At 46.7% G+C, this 17,680-nt stretch overlaps 2 protein-coding genes across 2 annotated transcripts in view; both read right to left on the bottom strand.

Moving 5' to 3' along the window:
- Window positions 1-15,062: 15,062 nt before the first annotated feature.
- Window positions 15,063-16,383, bottom strand: LOC309533273 (uncharacterized protein). The gene has a single exon (XM_082224639.1). The coding sequence runs from the start codon at window positions 16,364-16,366 to the stop codon at window positions 15,818-15,820; it is 549 nt and encodes a 182-aa protein (XP_082080765.1). The 5' UTR covers window positions 16,367-16,383; the 3' UTR covers window positions 15,063-15,817.
- Window positions 16,384-16,866: 483 nt separating this feature from the next.
- The window catches only part of LOC309532938 (kininogen-1-like), a gene marked incomplete at its 3' end in the record, with an annotated part of 20,468 nt that continues 19,654 nt past the window's right edge, over window positions 16,867-17,680 (bottom strand). The window contains exon 5 of the mRNA XM_082223729.1: window positions 16,867-16,885. Coding sequence (XP_082079855.1) covers window positions 16,867-16,885 — 19 coding nt within the window. The remainder of the gene's footprint in view (window positions 16,886-17,680) is intronic.

Here is a 17,680-nt window from a genome sequence, read left to right as displayed (position 1 = left end):
TGTACACATGTTTGAGTGCAGAGTTTGCCCTTCAGGCTGCACAGAGATAGCCTAAGGGAGCTGAAGCAGGTGATAGCTACTGATAAGCTTCTGAAATTGTGTTGCATTAACATTTCATTTACAGTGCACTGTATTTCATTTCACATACAACACTTGGTGAAAGCCAGAACGTAATGGGAATGGTTTCTTCACACTCACAAGGAAGATTATTTATCTTGTGTGCTTAGCTGCTTAGAAAAATTCTCAGAGTTTCAATAACAGCTTGCAATGTGGCTTGAGAGAATGGCTATTCATTTGGGAGGAAAGGAAGAGGCTCCATTGCATGCCTAAGGCTGTTATTGTGCTCTCTGAATAATACCTAAAACCTACATGCTCGGAAATTGATCTTATACAGGTTACCAGTTTCTAGTTCGTCATTCCAAAATGCACACTTCACTGCTGTGTATTTCCTCCAACAAGAGTTCCAAATGCAACCCTAGCCTACGATGGAGGGGTTCCCAGCATTACACCCCAAGAAGGTATTGCTTCCTCCACAGGTGCAGCTTAGGATCCAAGCAAACATCAGCCATCATGCCATGCCTTCCTTTCTGCTTCCCTGTCGCATAACTCCTGCCCTTAGCTTCTAGCTCATACCGCTTTATCTATGGAGTGAAAGACCCCACTTATTTTGCTGTCTCACACAGTTCCCTCTGGTTTTTGTGTCCTCCTAATGGCTAGTCCCCAGGCTATCACCTCACATAGGAGGCCAGCCTGGCTTAATTATCATTTAACACATGCTGATTCCAGAGGATTAGCATGGTCTAGCACACAGCTTAATACACAAGGGTCTGGCCTACAACACATGCTCAAATGGTGACCATATTTTATTCGCCTTGTTTAGGAAAGGCATTGTGATCTGGACCAAAAACCCCAAAACTGGTTCAGGGTGCCTGATACAGACCCATCTCTATCCAGTTCTCAAAGGCTTCAACCTGGGAATGCAGCTCATCTAAGAGAAGGAAAACTCTCCACTACTGTCCCTAAGACAGTTGGATGGCGCCTTGTACGCCTCCTGGCAACTCCTGCAGCCAAGCCGGTGCCAAATGTATTGCTCTGCTTTCGTTCAGACCACATCAGTGAGGCCCAGAGTGGGGTCTTGTCGTCTGGGTAGCCCAGGACCTCCATACACGCTGCTCAGGCTTTTGCCCCGAGATGACTTCACCCCCAGAGGTGCACTCCATTGTGTCTCGAGATAGATGGATGCCAACAAGTGTTACAGCTTTAACAACGGCGTTTACTTTATATAATCTAAAACAAATGTTAGTTTTCCTAGGGAAGAATAAGACGAGCATCGTGAGAGAAGAAAAAAAAGAATAAGCAAATTTTGCAGTTTTGTGGAAACTATTTGCAGTAGAAAGGCGCACTGGAACCGTGTCTTAATATTACAGCGTGCAAGCAAGCAATTCCTTTGCATGCTAATGGCAGCGCATAAACATGAACAGAGGGAACTGCTGTCTCAGAAGTGCTGTTGCCATAGCGCTGCTTCGGAAAGGGGAAAAAATCATCTCAGCCTGGAGTTCTTCCCCTGGGGAAGCCACATAAGATGAGGGCACAATGAAAACTCCGAGGCAGCAGCAGCAGCGAGGAGTTGAGAGAGAAACAAAATCTACGACCTCGCTGCTGTCTAAAAAAGGGAAACGGCATGTTAGAGAAAAGGAACTGATGACCAACAGATTCTTTTTTAGTTCAGCTGCACAGGGCTGCAAAGAATTTTGAGCAAGCAAGTTGGGCAGCACTCCGCTTTGCTGACGAAACACCGCAATTAAGGAACGAGCCACTTTTGTGAAAATTTCCAGAAGCTCTTTGCTGCTGTGGGAGCTGTCTTGTTGGCACCGCTGTTGCAGAAGCTCCGCTGGTCAGAGGGCAACTGAAACTTGAAAGCTATTCAAGTACAGTGTGTCTGGCTGGCAGCGAGGAGAACGAGAAAGGACTGCTAAATATACCTGGGTTGACTTCACTGGGCAAAAGCTCGGACTTGCGCAGGACTTGGGGAGAATTTGTTCATGTCTGCCAATACTCGGAGTCACCCTTTACGCCACCTGATATGGGTCAAGGGGGAACATGCAACCACAAGATGAGCCCTGCCGGGTCAGAATCAAAGTCCCGTCTACTGAGGCATATTTACAGCCATCGTTTGCACCACGAAACATTTTGATGTGCTGCCTCCCCAAATACTTTCCACTGCAGTCGGAGAAAGCAGTGAAATCTTGCAAGCAGAATGAGGCCAGAACGCTGTGGGGAGGGCAAAAACGTCATATGCAATCCTATATCTCTTCAGGTGGCATTCTGTGTATTTCTGCCTGTCGTATTTTGATGAAAATCCTGTACAGGAAAATGCGAGTCATCTCTACAAACACAGACAGAAGCTTACAGTGCTTTTTTTTTTTTTTTTTTTTTTGCTGTTGCTGAAATCTCCAGAGCCGCTTATCCCTGACCTCCCCTCCACCCAGCCGCCCTGCACACTGCAGTTCTCTCTTTTTGTCACTTTTGCAATGTTTTTGACACTAGCTTAGCTCTGCATCTACCGCTTCCTGGCAGTGATGTGCTGGCAATTGGGAGAGAAATAAGAAAGCATTTTTTTCCCCTTCAAACTTTAAAATTCCAGGCATCTCTTTCCTGCCATGGGATCCCTGTGAATTCTAGAGACTTCTGGGGCAAGCCCTAGATGAGGGACATGCGCCATTCACACAGCGTGTTTTTCTGGCCTCAAGCGTTGTGGCTTCCTCAAGTTAGCAGAGAGTGTTGCCTGATCCTCTCCCCATGGCTGTACATTGCAGAGGAAGATTACGTGTCAAGACCCCGCAGTAGCCCCTTCTGTGCTGGTCCCGGGGCGGGGGGGGGTTACCGTGCGGCGTGGTCCATGTCCAGTCCGAGGCTGAAGCGGGGTCCAAGGCAGGGAGTTGGGCGTGGTCAGGAACTCTGGAAGAGCAGGTCAGGGTGCCGGCAGGAACAGGTTACCAATGATGTTGCTCCCACAACCTGGGACTGGGCTGACTGGCCTTTATCTCCTCTGAGGCCTAGGGCGGTCCTGGCCCACAGGTGACTCGCCTCTCCTGGCCTTAAGGCGAGCACTCCTCCTGCGAGAACTTAGTTCCCTCCGCCTCTCTGCCCTGAGCCTCTGCAGCTTAGGAGAGACTGGAGGGTTATTGGACCCACAGGCAACCTCAGCTTCCCCTGACGGGGCTGGGAGAGGAGCACCTGCAGGCAATGGGTCCTCGATCACCTGCGGAGCCAGAGCGGATTCTGCTGGTGTCTGCTCCTGAGGATCCGGCACAGGTGAGGACCCTTCAGGTTCAAGCCCCTGCCCTGGCTCACCCAGCCCTGGAGATGGGGACTCCTGTGCAGGCTGGGATTCCTCAGGATCAGCCTCTGAATCAGATTCCCAGGCCATCACACCCTCGTTGGGAAATAACTCACACAAGGACACGGATATTAGGTTAATGTTATTGGGCAAATTTGGCCACAACTTTCTTGAATTACAGAATGTGAGTGGTATTGGCTTAGGCATTGATTGGACCCGACTATATCTGACTCCTGCCCGATGTGCAGGAAATCGGTAAGGGCAAACCACCAGTAGGGGGAACCCTGTCGATGCAGACCAACTCAAGCTCCCCCTGGTGTTCCTGTTGGGGTTGTGTCATGGCCCTAGCCCCCGACCTGGGCTTCGGACAAGATCAACACCCCTGGATTCCTTTAACGGAATACCCTTAAGCTTGGAGGGGCAGGTGATGGCCACACCTCACGTCCCCCACACAAGGTCAAACAATACCTAACCGCAACCCTAACAAAGTTGTGACGATAGCTGCGAAGTAGGCGAAAACCAAGTGGCCAGTGCCAATTTGCCAAGTGGAAAAATTCCTACCAGGCCCCTCAACGGCGACCAACTGAGGTCCATAGCAAGGCCAGTGCCTAAACCTTTCAAAATAGGGAGGGAGGGCTTGTGATTGAGGAAGCGAGCCAAAGAGGAAGCCCTCTGTTTAAACGGACCCGGCCTTGCCCCCCCCAGCCAGCAGATTGGCTGGCCGGGCTCTGACGTGGCCGGGATCCCCCGGGCAATGGAGGACAAAGTCCCCCGCCCCCGGTGGGGAGTGGGTGGTCACGCGGTCCACTGCAACTTCTCACTGGGAAGTGGAGCGGATTTATGGGAAGGGGGCGGAATTCAGGAGCATAGCAAACTGCCTTCCATATGCCAAAAAAACCCCAGGCAACGTCATGTCAATGTGGCATTTCTGTCCGCCATCATGATTCAAAATGGCACCTGGCATCCAAACATTGATGCAGATCACTGCCCCCCACCCACATTGGAAACCCTTGCACCAAGTTGATATCTGGAGAGGTGGCTGAGCCTATGCCAAAAAATGGGCAAGGCCACGCCAAAGTCGCATTTGGGCTGCCATCATGATTCAAAATGGCTCCCGGCATCCAAAAATCAACAAAGATTGCCGCCCCCACCTCAGAAACCCTCTTGCTGAGTTTGGTGGTGATATTTCGACAGAGAACAAATGGAAGCTCCTGTAGCCAAGCCGTGGAAGCCCCGTCGGATGTTTGGCTTCCAAAAACAGTTCACAAACCGGAACAGACACTTCTGAGTTTGCGATGTCCGGCAGCCAAAATGTTCGGGAACTAAGCTGTTCAGAAACCAAGGTACGACTGTACTTGGTGTAAGACAGCTTCTTATGTTCCCCTATTCTGTTAGGATAGGTGAAGTTAGCTATGCTAATCCCTCCTGGCAAGCTCTTGTCTGTTTATTGCCATTAACTAATCAAAACTAAGTTACTAGATCTCAAGCTTTCTTGGAAGCCAGCCCTTTCCCTTAATCTCAGATGTGTTGGAGGCCTTTGCAACAGGGTGAAAGGAACTACCCTGCTTATACTCAGAGGCACACTTTTAATTATTAAATCAGATGCTCAACAACTCAAGCTTTGCTGAACCAGATTTCTTTTCTTTTGCTGTTTTCTAGTTTGCAATTATACTTTCAAACCAAGTCCTCCCCCCCAGCCTGTTTACTATGGCAGATGTTCCCGTTCCTTTGCGAAGGAAGACCCTATAATCCTTGAAAGGCTGAGCGCCGTCTCCGACATTCAGCAAAGCATTTAATGCAGCCTAGACTGTGTCCCTTGAATAGTTCTTGAATAGCAACTTGAAAAGGGGAGTGTGTGTGTGAGAGAGAAAAATTGTCCTCATTGGGCAGTGTGAGCCAAAAAGATGCCCTCTATTCCTCATCCTTAAATGGCCTTGTCAGCTCCCTGTCTCCATTTTCTGCATTGCCCAAGTGGTTTTGCTTTTTCTAGGCTGGAATTGTCTTTGACAGCGAAGTTTTCTTGGGGTCGGACAGGGAGTCAATTTTGAGGGAGGCAGGGAATGTTTGGGGGAGTTGTTTTGTTCATGTCTTTAACCCGTGCCCTCTTGCAGGAAAGAATCTGTTTGGAATGTTTTTAAATTGTTATTTTGCAGGGGGCTTTTGTAAGGCTGTTCAGAAGCACCGAAATGCATTTTGTAGCAGGAGCTGACACTTAAGCAATCAGAATAGCCTGCTTAATAGCAGTTGAAACGATGGCCTTGCAACTCATAGAATAGCAACCCCTCTCTCTTTCTCTCTCTGTGTATTTTACCTTCTTCTAGGATTAATTAATTTGGAGCAATGAACAAGCCCATTTGTACTTCAGTTGAAAGGGTGGGAAAATGCAGCCTTTCATCACCCTGACTGTGAGGGTGATGGGCTCTGCAAATTAAAAGGGTAACTAATTTGGTGTTAAGTAATCTTGTATGCCCACTTTGAGGACTTGGCTATTCAAATCAGGAGCTGAGGCACAAGGCAGTAGTCAAGAGCAAAGCGTAAGTCAGTTGAGAAGCAAGCCTAAAGTCTGCTTTTATTGCTGCTTTTTAAATGAATATTTTGTACCATTTTATGTAAACTGCTTAGAGACTTTTTAAAAAGTAAGTAGTATGTAAATCTTGTAGAAATAAAGGTCAGGTCCAGTGAACAAGATCTTTTCAGCACAAGCAGAGACCTTTGTTGTTTTCCAGGCCTTTTAACTGAGGTAATTTAGGCTTTTAATTCTTAAATCTGTTTTTTTTTTTTAGGTGGAGGCAGTGAGTTCTATTTTATCATATTTATGTGATCCCCATCTTTTTCATTGTTTTATGTTTTCCTTTGTATTTCAGTGGGTTTTTAAGGAGCTTATTTTACTTATTTATTGCAACCTGTCCAGAGAACCTTCTGTTATGGGTTGGTGTACAAACCACAGACTTGTAGAGTTGGAAAGGACCACGAGGGTCATCTAGTCCAACCCCCTGCCATGAAGGAATATTTTGCGCGATGTGGGTCTCGAACTAACGTCCCTGAGATTAAGCGTCTTATGCTCTACCTACTGAGCCAACCCAGCAATGTCAAAATAAAGTCAGATAGCCATCCGCCCTGCATTCCAGAGGACAGCTTCCTATTTGACGGGCTTTCTGGTTCAAGTACAGTTTAGAGATCCAGAAGAAGGGAGAGCAGGGTGGCATGAGGGAGGGGCTTGAAGTTGTCAATCAAATGGAAGCACCTGGGTAGCACACTGAGCAGATGCACTCAGGTCACTTGGTTACAGGCTTCCCCCATTATGGAGAGATGTATTTCTGTTTAAATTTCAGCAACTCTAAATGTGCATCCAGACATATAAATTGGCGCATGCAAATGTTATGCAGATCTGTGCCCTGTTTCTTGATGCTGGATATTTCCTCTCTCTTTTTTTGCCAATGGATATTTCTCCCCCAAAATGGAGCAACAGTCTCTCCTCCTATTTCCTCCAAGCTCTTTCAAAGATCCAAAGGCTGTTAACATGCTCTGACGTTCTGAAGCATAGCTTAGGCTTCAGATGGCATCTCCATCTCCCCTTGTTTACAGGAGGCAATTTTGCTGCTGCGGGACCTTTTGTCGGGTTTCCATTTCATAAAACGGCTTGCAGGTCAGGAATTTGATGCTTTGTCAATAACTGGCAGGGCCAGCACTTGATGGGAAGTGCTGGGAAGCTACAGAGTCACAGAGGTGGCGGTGTACCATTTTGCTTTTTCCAATTCTCCATCTCTGGCTGCTTACACATCATAAGTTTAAAGCACCCTCCCAATTTCCCCCCCCCCCCTGGGAGCTGTAGTTTGGTGAAGGTGCTGGGCATTGTACATTTGTAAGGGGTAAACGACAGTTTGAAGGATTCTTCTGTGTGCGCGCTTAATCAATCAATCAATCAATCAATCAATCAATCAATCAATGTTTTTTACAGAAAACAGCCAGCATATTTAAACCAGAATTTCTGCATAATTCTCTACATAAACAACAAAAATGATCAATCTGGGATTTAACAACCAGTATACTAATTAAGTGTACTTAAAATACATACATGGGACACGGGTGGTGCTGTGGTCTAAACAACTTAGCCTAGGGCTTGCCGATCGGAAGGTTGGTGGTTTGAATCCCCGCGATGGGGTGAGCTCCCATTGCTCGGTCCCTGCTCCTGTCAACCTGGCAGTTTGAAAGCACATCAAAGTGCAAGTAGATAAATAGGTACCACTCCAGCGGGAAGGTTAACGGCGTTTCTATGTGCTGCTCTGGTTTGCCAGAAGCGGCTTAGTCCTGCTGGCCACATGACCTGGAAAATCTGTCTGTGGACAAACGCCGGCTCCCTCGGCCAGTAAAGTGAGATGAGCGCTGCAACCCCAGAATCATTCGTGACTGGACTTAACTGTTAGGGGTCCTTTATCTTTACCTTTAAAATACATAATCAGAGGAATAAAACACCATACAAGTTTAAAAGATCAAGAGATTTAGCTAAGAACTGTAGCAGTTCATGACGATTTATGTAGCTGTTTAATCTTTTGCTTTCTTTGACTTATGGCTATTGCACAAAATCTTGCTACATTTCTAGTAACATATGAATTCCAGTCAGACAAGAGGTATTTTAAATAGTATAACTCTATTCTCACTGGCACTTTTCGTACCAGCGGAGTTATGAGAGAGTCTCTGGAATCTGAATGAAATCTACAATGAAATAGAACACGGCCCAATGTTTCTGTTTGACTGCTCTGACATGGACAGCTCTGCTCACTGTGAGGAATTTTTCTGTATCTCCCTTCCAGTAGAGCAGATGGCATGACATTAAATTCGGCTTGCGTAAAAATGCCTTTCTAAATTTGTGGATAGTCAAATTTGTCCAATATTTAGGAATTGCCGGCGCCAATCTGTTTGTCCTGGGCACGGGATATGAATCAGCTTGGTCTAAGTGGTTTTGTAATTTGATCTCTCTGAAATGTTCATTTTTGCTTTATCGTATCCTTGGGGTGGGATATTGTTGCTGGAGAAACCCAACTTTAATAATTTGGTATTTAGATGGTTTCCCCCACCCCACTTGGAGAAAAAAGAATCGGTCAATGTGAGGGGAGCCAGTCTCACAGGCATATGCATCACTTTCAACCAAAAGTGGAACCTATGCAACCATATTTGAGATTCTATTGAAATTAGGCCTACTTCCAGTCACATTATTGCAGGAACGTGCTTTAAATGTATGGAAGTCTGTTTTGTTTTGTTTGTTTATTGCATTTCTGAATCGTCCTCCTGCCCCAAAGGAGCTGAATTCTCCACCGAGGGCTCGTCTACAATTCTGTTTTTCTTTTGCTTAGAAAGCACAGTTCAAGCAGTTTTCTACTTGCTGTTTGCTCCAATTGAGCACTAGGAGAAAGCTGCAGCACATGGGGACGTCTGGACAGTGACATAGCTAGTTGCTCAGGTGCGCAGGAGGCGCACGCGCCCTGCAGCCGGGGGTGGAGCGAGCCGCCCATGGGGGAAGGGCGAGCCAAGGCAGGGTGCGCTTCCTGGAGCCTCTCCGCAGCCTCCCCCTCAGCTGTAGGACGGCTGAGGCAGTGGGCAGACTCAAGCCCCATGCTGCTCAAAAATGCAGTGCAGAGCTTGCAGGCAGTCTGCCCACTGCCTTCCCCTCAGGAGAGATGTGTGGCTCAGGCACGCTGCAGTCCCCGTGGTGTGACACCCGGTGTCCCCCGCCTCACCTTGCTACGCCTCTACCTTCATGCTCACCTAAGTGTGGGTCTCCAAACTCTTCCCCCTCAATTCCCCGAGCCCTCCCCTCATTGCTCTTGACCCTGCCATAGGAGCCAGAGGCCGAACTGTGGCTGGACGTATGCTGATGCTCGTGAGAGGAATGCAGTTCATATTATGGTGAGTGGAAGAAATGGGGCGAGATTGTGGGTTTCTGGCTTATTGCAGAGATTCACTGCGAGAAGCCAAGTGTAGCAATCACACAGGGTCCCCGGAAGTTTCGTCGTCTATTGATCCCTGTGCCACCACTTTATTTCCCGCTGCCACCACCCAGGCCCTACCTGGTACAATACTGAGTCCAGTCAGAGTTAAATTGGAACATAAACTTCTGTTTATTGTAGTTTAACAAGCGTGTGGTTTCATAAACGGTATCGGTCAATTACAATCATGGGGTGCCTATCCAGACCTATAACCTCCGCTACCTGCTCTCACTCACTAAACCACCTCTCAGATATTTACTTGTCTTCTTAGCCTCTAACTGTTCCTGACTCAGCTTATTTCGCTACACTAACTCAACCTACCCACAAACTCTATCCCAATTCACTCCCACTCCAACCAACCACCCAACGAACTCCTCCCTTCGCCCCTCCCAGAGCTGGTTTTATAGTCCCTCTGACTCCACCCCCCTGGGTTCTGATTGGGTAACTTGTTTAACTATTTCACCTCCAGCACTCTCATATGTTAACATCACACCAAGTTACAGGGAACCAGGCAGAGGGCCTTCTCGGTAGTGGCACTCGCCCTGTGGAATGCTTTCCCACCAGATGTCAAAGAGAACAACAACTACCAGACTTTTAGAAGACATCTGAAGGCAACCCTGTTTAGGGAAGCTTTTAATGTTTGATGCATTACTGTATTTTAATAATTTGTTGGAAGCCGCCCAGGGTGGCTGGGGAAGTCCAGCCAGATGGGCGGGGTATAAATAATAAATTATTATTATTATTATTATTATTATTATTATTATTATTATTATTATTCAAAAGCCGCTTTTTGGGGCAACGAGCCTCCAAAGGCGGCTCCCACCATGCAATCATAAAACCCAGACCCAGCAAAAAGTATTAACTCACTCCCACCCGCCCCTGACAATACTGGAAAGGCAGCCCTCACGGAAACCTGTCCCAAGCAGCCTCAGCCCATTTCAACCAGTCAAGCCTTGGAAACTTTCCAGGCGACTAACAGCTGGCAGGAAGATCCCCACTGCCCCTCCTGGCCTCCAGGGGAAGCCTTGCTCTCTGCCCGGCTGGCCACGCCGGGACTCTCCCGATTCCTGCAGAGGGAAGCGGCTTTCCTCCACGGAGACTTACTATGCCAAAGCGAGCAGGCGAGGGAGACAGACAGGAAGAGGCAGTTTAGGTAGATTCCTGGAGGAGAGAGCTGTCAAAGGCTACTAGCCATAAAGGCTGTGCTCTGCCTGCAAAGTTGGAGGCAGCAATGGCTTCTGGTTTCTGGAAATCACTCAAGGGGAGAGTGCTCCTGCAGTGGTGTAGGAAGGGGCGTGCAGTGGGTGCAGGAGTTATTTTTTGTCACCCCCCAGTGATGACACCCGGGCCACCCGCACCCCCTGCACCCCCCTTCCTACACCACTGTGTCTGGAGAAGCCCTGCGTGCTGCAAGCGAGATACTAGCCGTCCGTTTTAGATGTGAAAATGCCTTGTATCTTCTCACTGATAATGGGAGCAACCTTGTTTGATAGGCCAATCCAGCGTCACCTTTTGAGTAAGCTGAGGCGTGGTACGTGCATTATCTGCACAAACCCCTTTCTGCAAACTGGCAGGGTGAACAGACAAGGAGATTCCGAGAACAAACTCAGAACAAGCTGCCCTCTAATGGCCAAAGGGAAGGAACAGCAACTTGTTAGAAGCAGCCAAAAGATGAAAAAGTCTTGCGGGTGGTGTGGCAGTTAGAGGGTAACAACAATTTGAGATGGCTGCCTGCCTGTTTCATTTTTGGCAGGGCAGGAGTGATGCATGTATCTCTCAGCCAGTGGCCCATCCAAAGAACAGAGAAGGCTGCTGCATAAGATAAATGAAGACTATGACTATGCAGGAAAAATGCATAGCCTCTGAAGGTGGGGCTGGGAGGAAGAAGGCTAAATCAGAAAATAGTATGCGTTTCCGAGCACAATTCAAAGTGTTAGTGCTGACATTTAAAGCCCTAAATGGCCTTGGTCCAGTATACCTGAAGGAGCATCTCCACCCCATCATTCTGCCCGGACACTGAGGTCCAGCGCTGAGGGCCTTCTGGCGGTTCCCTCCCTGTGAGAAATGAAGCTACAGGGAACCAGGCAGAGGGCCTTCTCGGTAGTGGCGCCTGCCCTGTGGAACACCCTCCCACTGGATGTCAAGGCAATAAACAACTATTTTACTTTTAAAGGACAACTGAAGGCAGCCCTGTTTAGGGAAGTTTTTAATGTCTGATGCTGTATTGTTTTTAATATTCAGTTGGAAGCCGCCCAGAGTGGCTGGGGAAACCCAGCCAGATGGGCGGGGTCTAAATAATAAATTATTATTATGTTAGAGAGAGAGGAATTTGTATTTCAGATCACAGTGAGGGCACAAGTGCCATCTATCAAATCTAGATTTAAAAAATCCATAAAATATGCAGTGGTACCTCTGGATGCGAATGGGATCCGTTCTGGAGTCCCGTTCGCTTCCAGAAGCAAACACACCCGCATCCGCGCATCTGCACGTGCGTGGGTTGCGATTCGCCGCTTCCGTGCATGGGCGTGACGTCATTTTGACTGCGCATGCGCGAGTGGCGAAACCCGGAAGTAACGCGCTCTGTTACTTCTGGGTCACCGCAGCGCACAACCCGAAAATATTTATCCCGAAGCTACTTCAACCCGAGGTATGACTGTAATCCAAAACAACTGCAAAAACACCCACCACTATCCAGTGTGGCATAATGGTTAAGAGTATTGGACTATGACCTGTGAGACCAGAGTTCGAATCCCCACTCAGCCATGAAGCTTACTGGGTGACCTTAGGCCTGTCACCATCAATTAGCTTAACCTTCACCTCACAGGGTTGTGGTGAGGATGAAACGGGGAAGAGGAGAACCTTGAGCTCCTTGCAGTAAATAAATAAATATCCACCCAGCATTCAAAACGTACAATATTTCCATCGTATCCAAGCCTATCCAGCACATTTCCCCCCAGCAATTTATTCTACCAGTTTGAATGTTGGGAAAAATGAGATGTTCCTGCAACAAACACTGGGGAACATTGGCTGGATTGCACACACAAGAAAATTTAACACTATTTGTGCCTCATGTGAAATAAATTGAGAGCACAAAGTAGAATTACTGAAAATAAAAGGAGCTCTATTGCTCAAATCTACCTGTGCCGACCTAGTTACTTACAAACAGGTTTCTGGCTTCCTCAAATGTAACACTGTACATTTTATTTTATTGCTGTGGCTAGTGGCTGATGCAAATAAAGATTATTATTCTCTCTCTCTCATCTAACACAGCATAGGTGGTCACCTTCAGGTTTGACACCTTTTGAGGAGATAGCTGACACAGAAGATGGTTATCACTGGTATAAATCAGGGGTCAGCAAACTTTTTCAGCAGGGGGCCGGCCCACTGTCCCTCAGACCTTGTGGGGGGCTGGACTATATTTTTTTTTGGGGGGGGGATGAACAAATTCCTATGCCTCACAAATAACCCAGAGATGCATTTTAAATAAAAGGACACATTCTACTCATGTAAAAACACACTGATTCCCAGACCAGGCCGAATTTAGAAGGCCATTGGGCCGGATCCGGCCCCCAGGCCTTAGTTTGCCTACCCATGGTATAAATTCTCACTGGGATTTCTCAAACATCCTGCCAGACAAGGGCCTTTCTTGGACTTGTAGATTCAGGAGTTGGTGGGTGTATGTGCTGGCCTCCCTTTTGGAAAAGGCAGGAAGCCAGGCTTTTTAAAAAAAAATTGCAGTGATATGAATAATGTAAATAAATAAATGTACACGTCTGGGTGATTTGCAGTTGATTGGCAAAGGGTTTCTGGCTCCCAAAAGCAAAAAAAAAGGTGGGGAGTCTGCCATGGCTAGGAATGGAGGTGAAATTCAATTTTAGGGAGGAGAAGCTGTTTCCTACTCCACACATCTTGAATGAACAAATGAACTGAAACTTAGCTCTCCTAAATTTCCACTTCTCTGAATTTTGTGATGTGGTCCTTCAGCCAAACCACGTGCGTAAATGTGTGTGTTTGAAATGTGTTCGAGAAATTTGCACTAAGATGCTGATGAGCTTTCATTGGGATGTAAAAACGAATAAATCGCAAATTGCTGCGGAAATGTGGAGAACTGAATTTAAGAATGTGAAAGAGAAACTGGAAACAACAGTTTTTGTCCATGCCTAGCTGTGGCTGGCTTTGTGCCAGTCTCTTATATCTCGGCTGCAGTGTTCCTCACCTGCGAAATACAAGTATAAGTTTGTTGCCTTTGACCAGGGACTTGGCTACATTGGCGAAGAAAAGGCGCTTTATATGTGTTGTTTATGCATTCTAACGCAGGGACACAAGATGGCGATGTGGAGTTCTGTTTCTGCCAACACGATGTCTCATACAAAGTTTGCAGGGCGTTTAACTGAAAAGCTTCTTTGATGTGTCTAGATCCAGCCAAAGTCAAGCTTCAAATCCCTGCTGTGTAGCAATAGGGAACTCCAGCCCTAAAGGACAAATAAAGTCCTCCATGCCTCTCTGTCAGGCCCTGGGACAATCCATGACCCCTACCTCTCCCTAGTCCAACCCTATGTCCTTCTTTCCTTGAGTTTTTTTGCCTTTGACATGATGATGAACCTTGCTTTCCTGAAAGGGGAGAGGTACGTGTATAAACCTCTGATATTGCAAAGGGTATGAGTCACACCTGTTGCCCCACCTTTTTGCCTCCAACCCCACCCACACCTGGCCTGCGGCCCCCAAAAGGTTATCCACTAGGGAATGTGGCCCTCAAACTAAAAAAAAAAAGTTTCCTCAGCCTTGATGTATAAAGCATCAAACAGAAACTGTTAGAATTCCTGCTCCATGATTGCAGTCATGGGATTGTTGTCTTTCACATGACAGTATATGTTTTGACTCCACAAAGTGGGAAGTGACGGAGACAGGATGTTTGTGTTACTGTGTTCCGTGAAGTTGGACTATTGTCCTTTGTTCTTTTTCTCTTTGCTGTCTGATGCTAGAGAGAGGGAGCCATGTTGCAGCGCTCTGTGTGTGTTTATATGTAAATAAAGTAAATTAGCCAAAATGCTGAGTCGCTGAGGTCTGTCACGCATGATGCGCAAACTCTGCGGATCCCTAAGTGTGCCGGTGTCTGTTGGCATCAGTCGCTGTGATGTTCGGACAGAAGAAAGCTTTTGAAGCTCCCAAACGATCGACCAGGAGGGAGAGAACATGCCAGTTGCGCATGTGTCTCTGCCAGGGTCCTACATGAGTGTAGGCTGAACTCCTGACAGATACAACAGGTGACAATATCCTATGATGCGTTCTGGGCTTCACGGTGCCACATGACTATTGAGTTGTTTTTGTTTTGATTATGTATTCTGTGTTTTTATATTGTGATTTTATCTTGTGAACCACCCTGAGACCTGTGAGTATAGGGCGGTATACAAATTTAATAAATAGTAATAATAATAATAATAATAATGATGATGATGATGATGATGATGATAATCAGTAGATGATGCTGCATACATTGCCTGGAATGAGAGTCATCATTTTGGATTTCATAACCAACCTATTTTTGAAAAATTCAAGATTTCAGCTGCTGTGGTTCATGAAGTAGGGGGTGCCTAAATTTAGCGAGGTTTATTACTTTTTAAATTTTGCTTTAGCTCTGAGTTTGAGGCCCAGAGGCATTTGAGAAAACTGAGTTTCTCTGGCCAAGCCTTCAAAGACCTTCCTGGTTCGTTGCCAACAAAGTATATTTAGTACTTGAGTGCTTTTTCAATGCTTGCTTTATTATTTGCAATAGCCAGGGAAGAGAGCGCAGCTCAATCACCAAATGTACTTTGCATTAGAGTAAGTAGGGTACATTGCTTTCATCCTTACTGTTTCAATGCTGGAACATTCTACTGATTTCAACTGAGTCGGGGCGGGAGTGGGAAAAAATCAGGTGCAATACGCTAGATCATACTTGGAATTCATTCAGAAAATTACTGGCTAACAAGGCTGCAGACAAACATAACACTATTGGTGTAGCGAGGTTGCTTGAAAAGTGCAATTAGGACATTCTGTTCAAACAAATGATTCTTTCCAGGGATTGGTACAGAGGCAACTAGTTCTGAGAGTTTGTTATAGGAGCCATCTATACATTGCAGATTGGCAGGTTGCCTGTGATATACTGAACCTACCACCCCCACATCCTTGGAACACTTTGGTAACTCTTAAATTTTGCTTTTTTGTCCCAGTGTAAGAAAAGGAGGAAGAGGACAAATGCTGAAATAAATAATTTGAAAAACAAAACAAAAAAAGGCATGTGAGAGGCAAGGTTGCTGACTCAACGTTTAAATTTCGGGGTTGCACACCTGCCATTTGCATTGCAAAAGGGGGAGGCCAGGCTTGCCGTGTGGGAAAACAATTTGCCGCAACTCCTGTTTCAGTGTTATGTTTGCGCGCAGCCTTAAAATCCCAGTCACTTTCCCACTTCAACTGCTGTGGGATTTCATGAATTCCTGAAGAAATAATAAACTGGTTACAGAGCATCTGTGAGATCAAAATCGAGGGAGATTGACGGGTTGGGAGCTGGTGGTGTTTCGATCGGCTCAGCGGTGTCCACAGAGGGAGGTAAAAGATCTTCGAGTGTGAAGTCACGACTGGGTTCCTGAAGGGCTATAATGGGCTTCCACGGTTTCCCTGGACACTTAGGAGCTGGTGGTTCTGGCAGATCCGGTAAAGGTTCAAACAAAGACGGTGGAGGTCCATTGATGTCTTGTGGTGAATCAACTTCCTCTTCTTGGAGCACGTCTAAAGTAGGTAGCCCTTCTGGGATTTCAGCAGCTGGCGTAAGTGTAGTTTTGTCTTCATCAGATTCTTCAGAAGACTTGTTTTTCGCCTTGCTTTTGGGCTTTTTAAGGACATATTTGTGGCTGTGGCCATGTTTGTGGCTGTGGCCATGATTGCTACCAAAGCCTAGGTTACAAACCCCACTTGGTTCACCTCCGCTTGTTCCTGTGACGAGGGCTAGACCAGCACTTCGGAATGGGGTGTAACCTGGAGGTCTCCTCATAAGCTGAAAAACCATCACAATGTATTTAATTAGGTGCTTAAAACAGACCAACACATCCCGGAAGTCAAGATTGCGCAATGACAGACGAGAATTAGACTTAACTATTAAAATATGGTGGAATGCAAATTGGAAACTTGGACCATGCTGAATCCAGGACCCACCCCCACCCCCCCACAAGCCCCAATAATGAACTTTCTGGAAGTTGTTCTGAACTTTGAGGGCATAGCTCCACTTCAGGCTTAAAACTGGCTTAAAAGCCATTCCCTCAGCCCAGACAGGGATCTACTGAACTGCAGTTCTATGAGGGGAAGTTCAGGATTTCTAACAGAATCCTCACTAAACTGCAAATCCAAGTATTCTATGGGAGAAGTCACAATGACTATTAAAATTATGAGGTTGCAGCAACAGATGTGCCCAGAGTGACTAGACTCTAGGGGTGGCTCCAAAATGGCTAAAGCATAACACGCCCCCCCCCCATTATTGTGTTGCCTGTACCTGCGTCATGACTGGTTTCTTCAAGCTTTCTTCCGTTTCCTACAATGGCACACAGAAAAGCAAGAATCTCAGATACAGCGGTACCTCTGGTTACGTACTTAATTCGTTCCGGAGGTTCACTCTTCACCTGGAACTGTTCTTAACCTGAAGCACCACTTTAGCTAATGGGGCCTCCTGCTGTCGCTGCCACGCGATTTCTGTTCTCATCCTGAAGCAAAGTTCTTAACCCAATGTACTATTTCTGGGTTAGTGGAGTCTTGTAACCTGAAAGCGTCTGTAACCTGAAGCATATGTAACCCGAGGTACCACTGTACATTGGGCTAAGAGCATTAAGTCTTATAGGCCAAATGCAATCAACATCTTGACAGGAAGAAGAAGAGTTTGGATTTGATATCCCGCTTTATCACTACCTGAAGGAGTCTCAAAGCGGCTAACAATCTCCTTTCCCTTCCTCCCTCACAACAAACACCCTGTGAGGTGGGTGGGGCTGAGAGACTTCAGAGAAGTGTGACTGGCCCAAGGTCACCCAGCAGCTGCATGTGGAGGAGGAGGGAATCGAACCCGGTTCACCAGATTACGAGTCCACCGCTCTTAACCACTACACCACACTGGCTCTCACTGGAGCTCTAAAGACTAGAAGAACTAGCATGGGAAGTGGGTCCTTGTCTCTCTCCAGTCTGTACCAAACCACACCAAACCTTCAAGCCAGTTTTCTGCACCTTGATGTCCTTTGGATATTGTTGGACTCCCAACTCCCATCAGCAACATCAGCGGTCTGCAATGACGAGAGTTGTACTCCAACCAGATGCCTTCTAGATATCACGTATGGACAGT

The sequence above is a fragment of the Podarcis vaucheri genome (genome assembly GCF_965113315.1).
Source record: "Podarcis vaucheri genome assembly, chromosome: 5".
In the NCBI taxonomy this organism is placed as follows: domain Eukaryota; kingdom Metazoa; phylum Chordata; class Lepidosauria; order Squamata; family Lacertidae; genus Podarcis; species Podarcis vaucheri.
This window is presented reverse-complemented; position numbering and strand designations above follow the sequence as displayed.

Coding starts and splice junctions, on each gene's coding strand:
- LOC309533273 (XM_082224639.1), bottom strand. CDS start 16,366: ATGGTTTTTCAGCTTATGAGGAGACCTCCAGGTTACACCCCATTCCGA.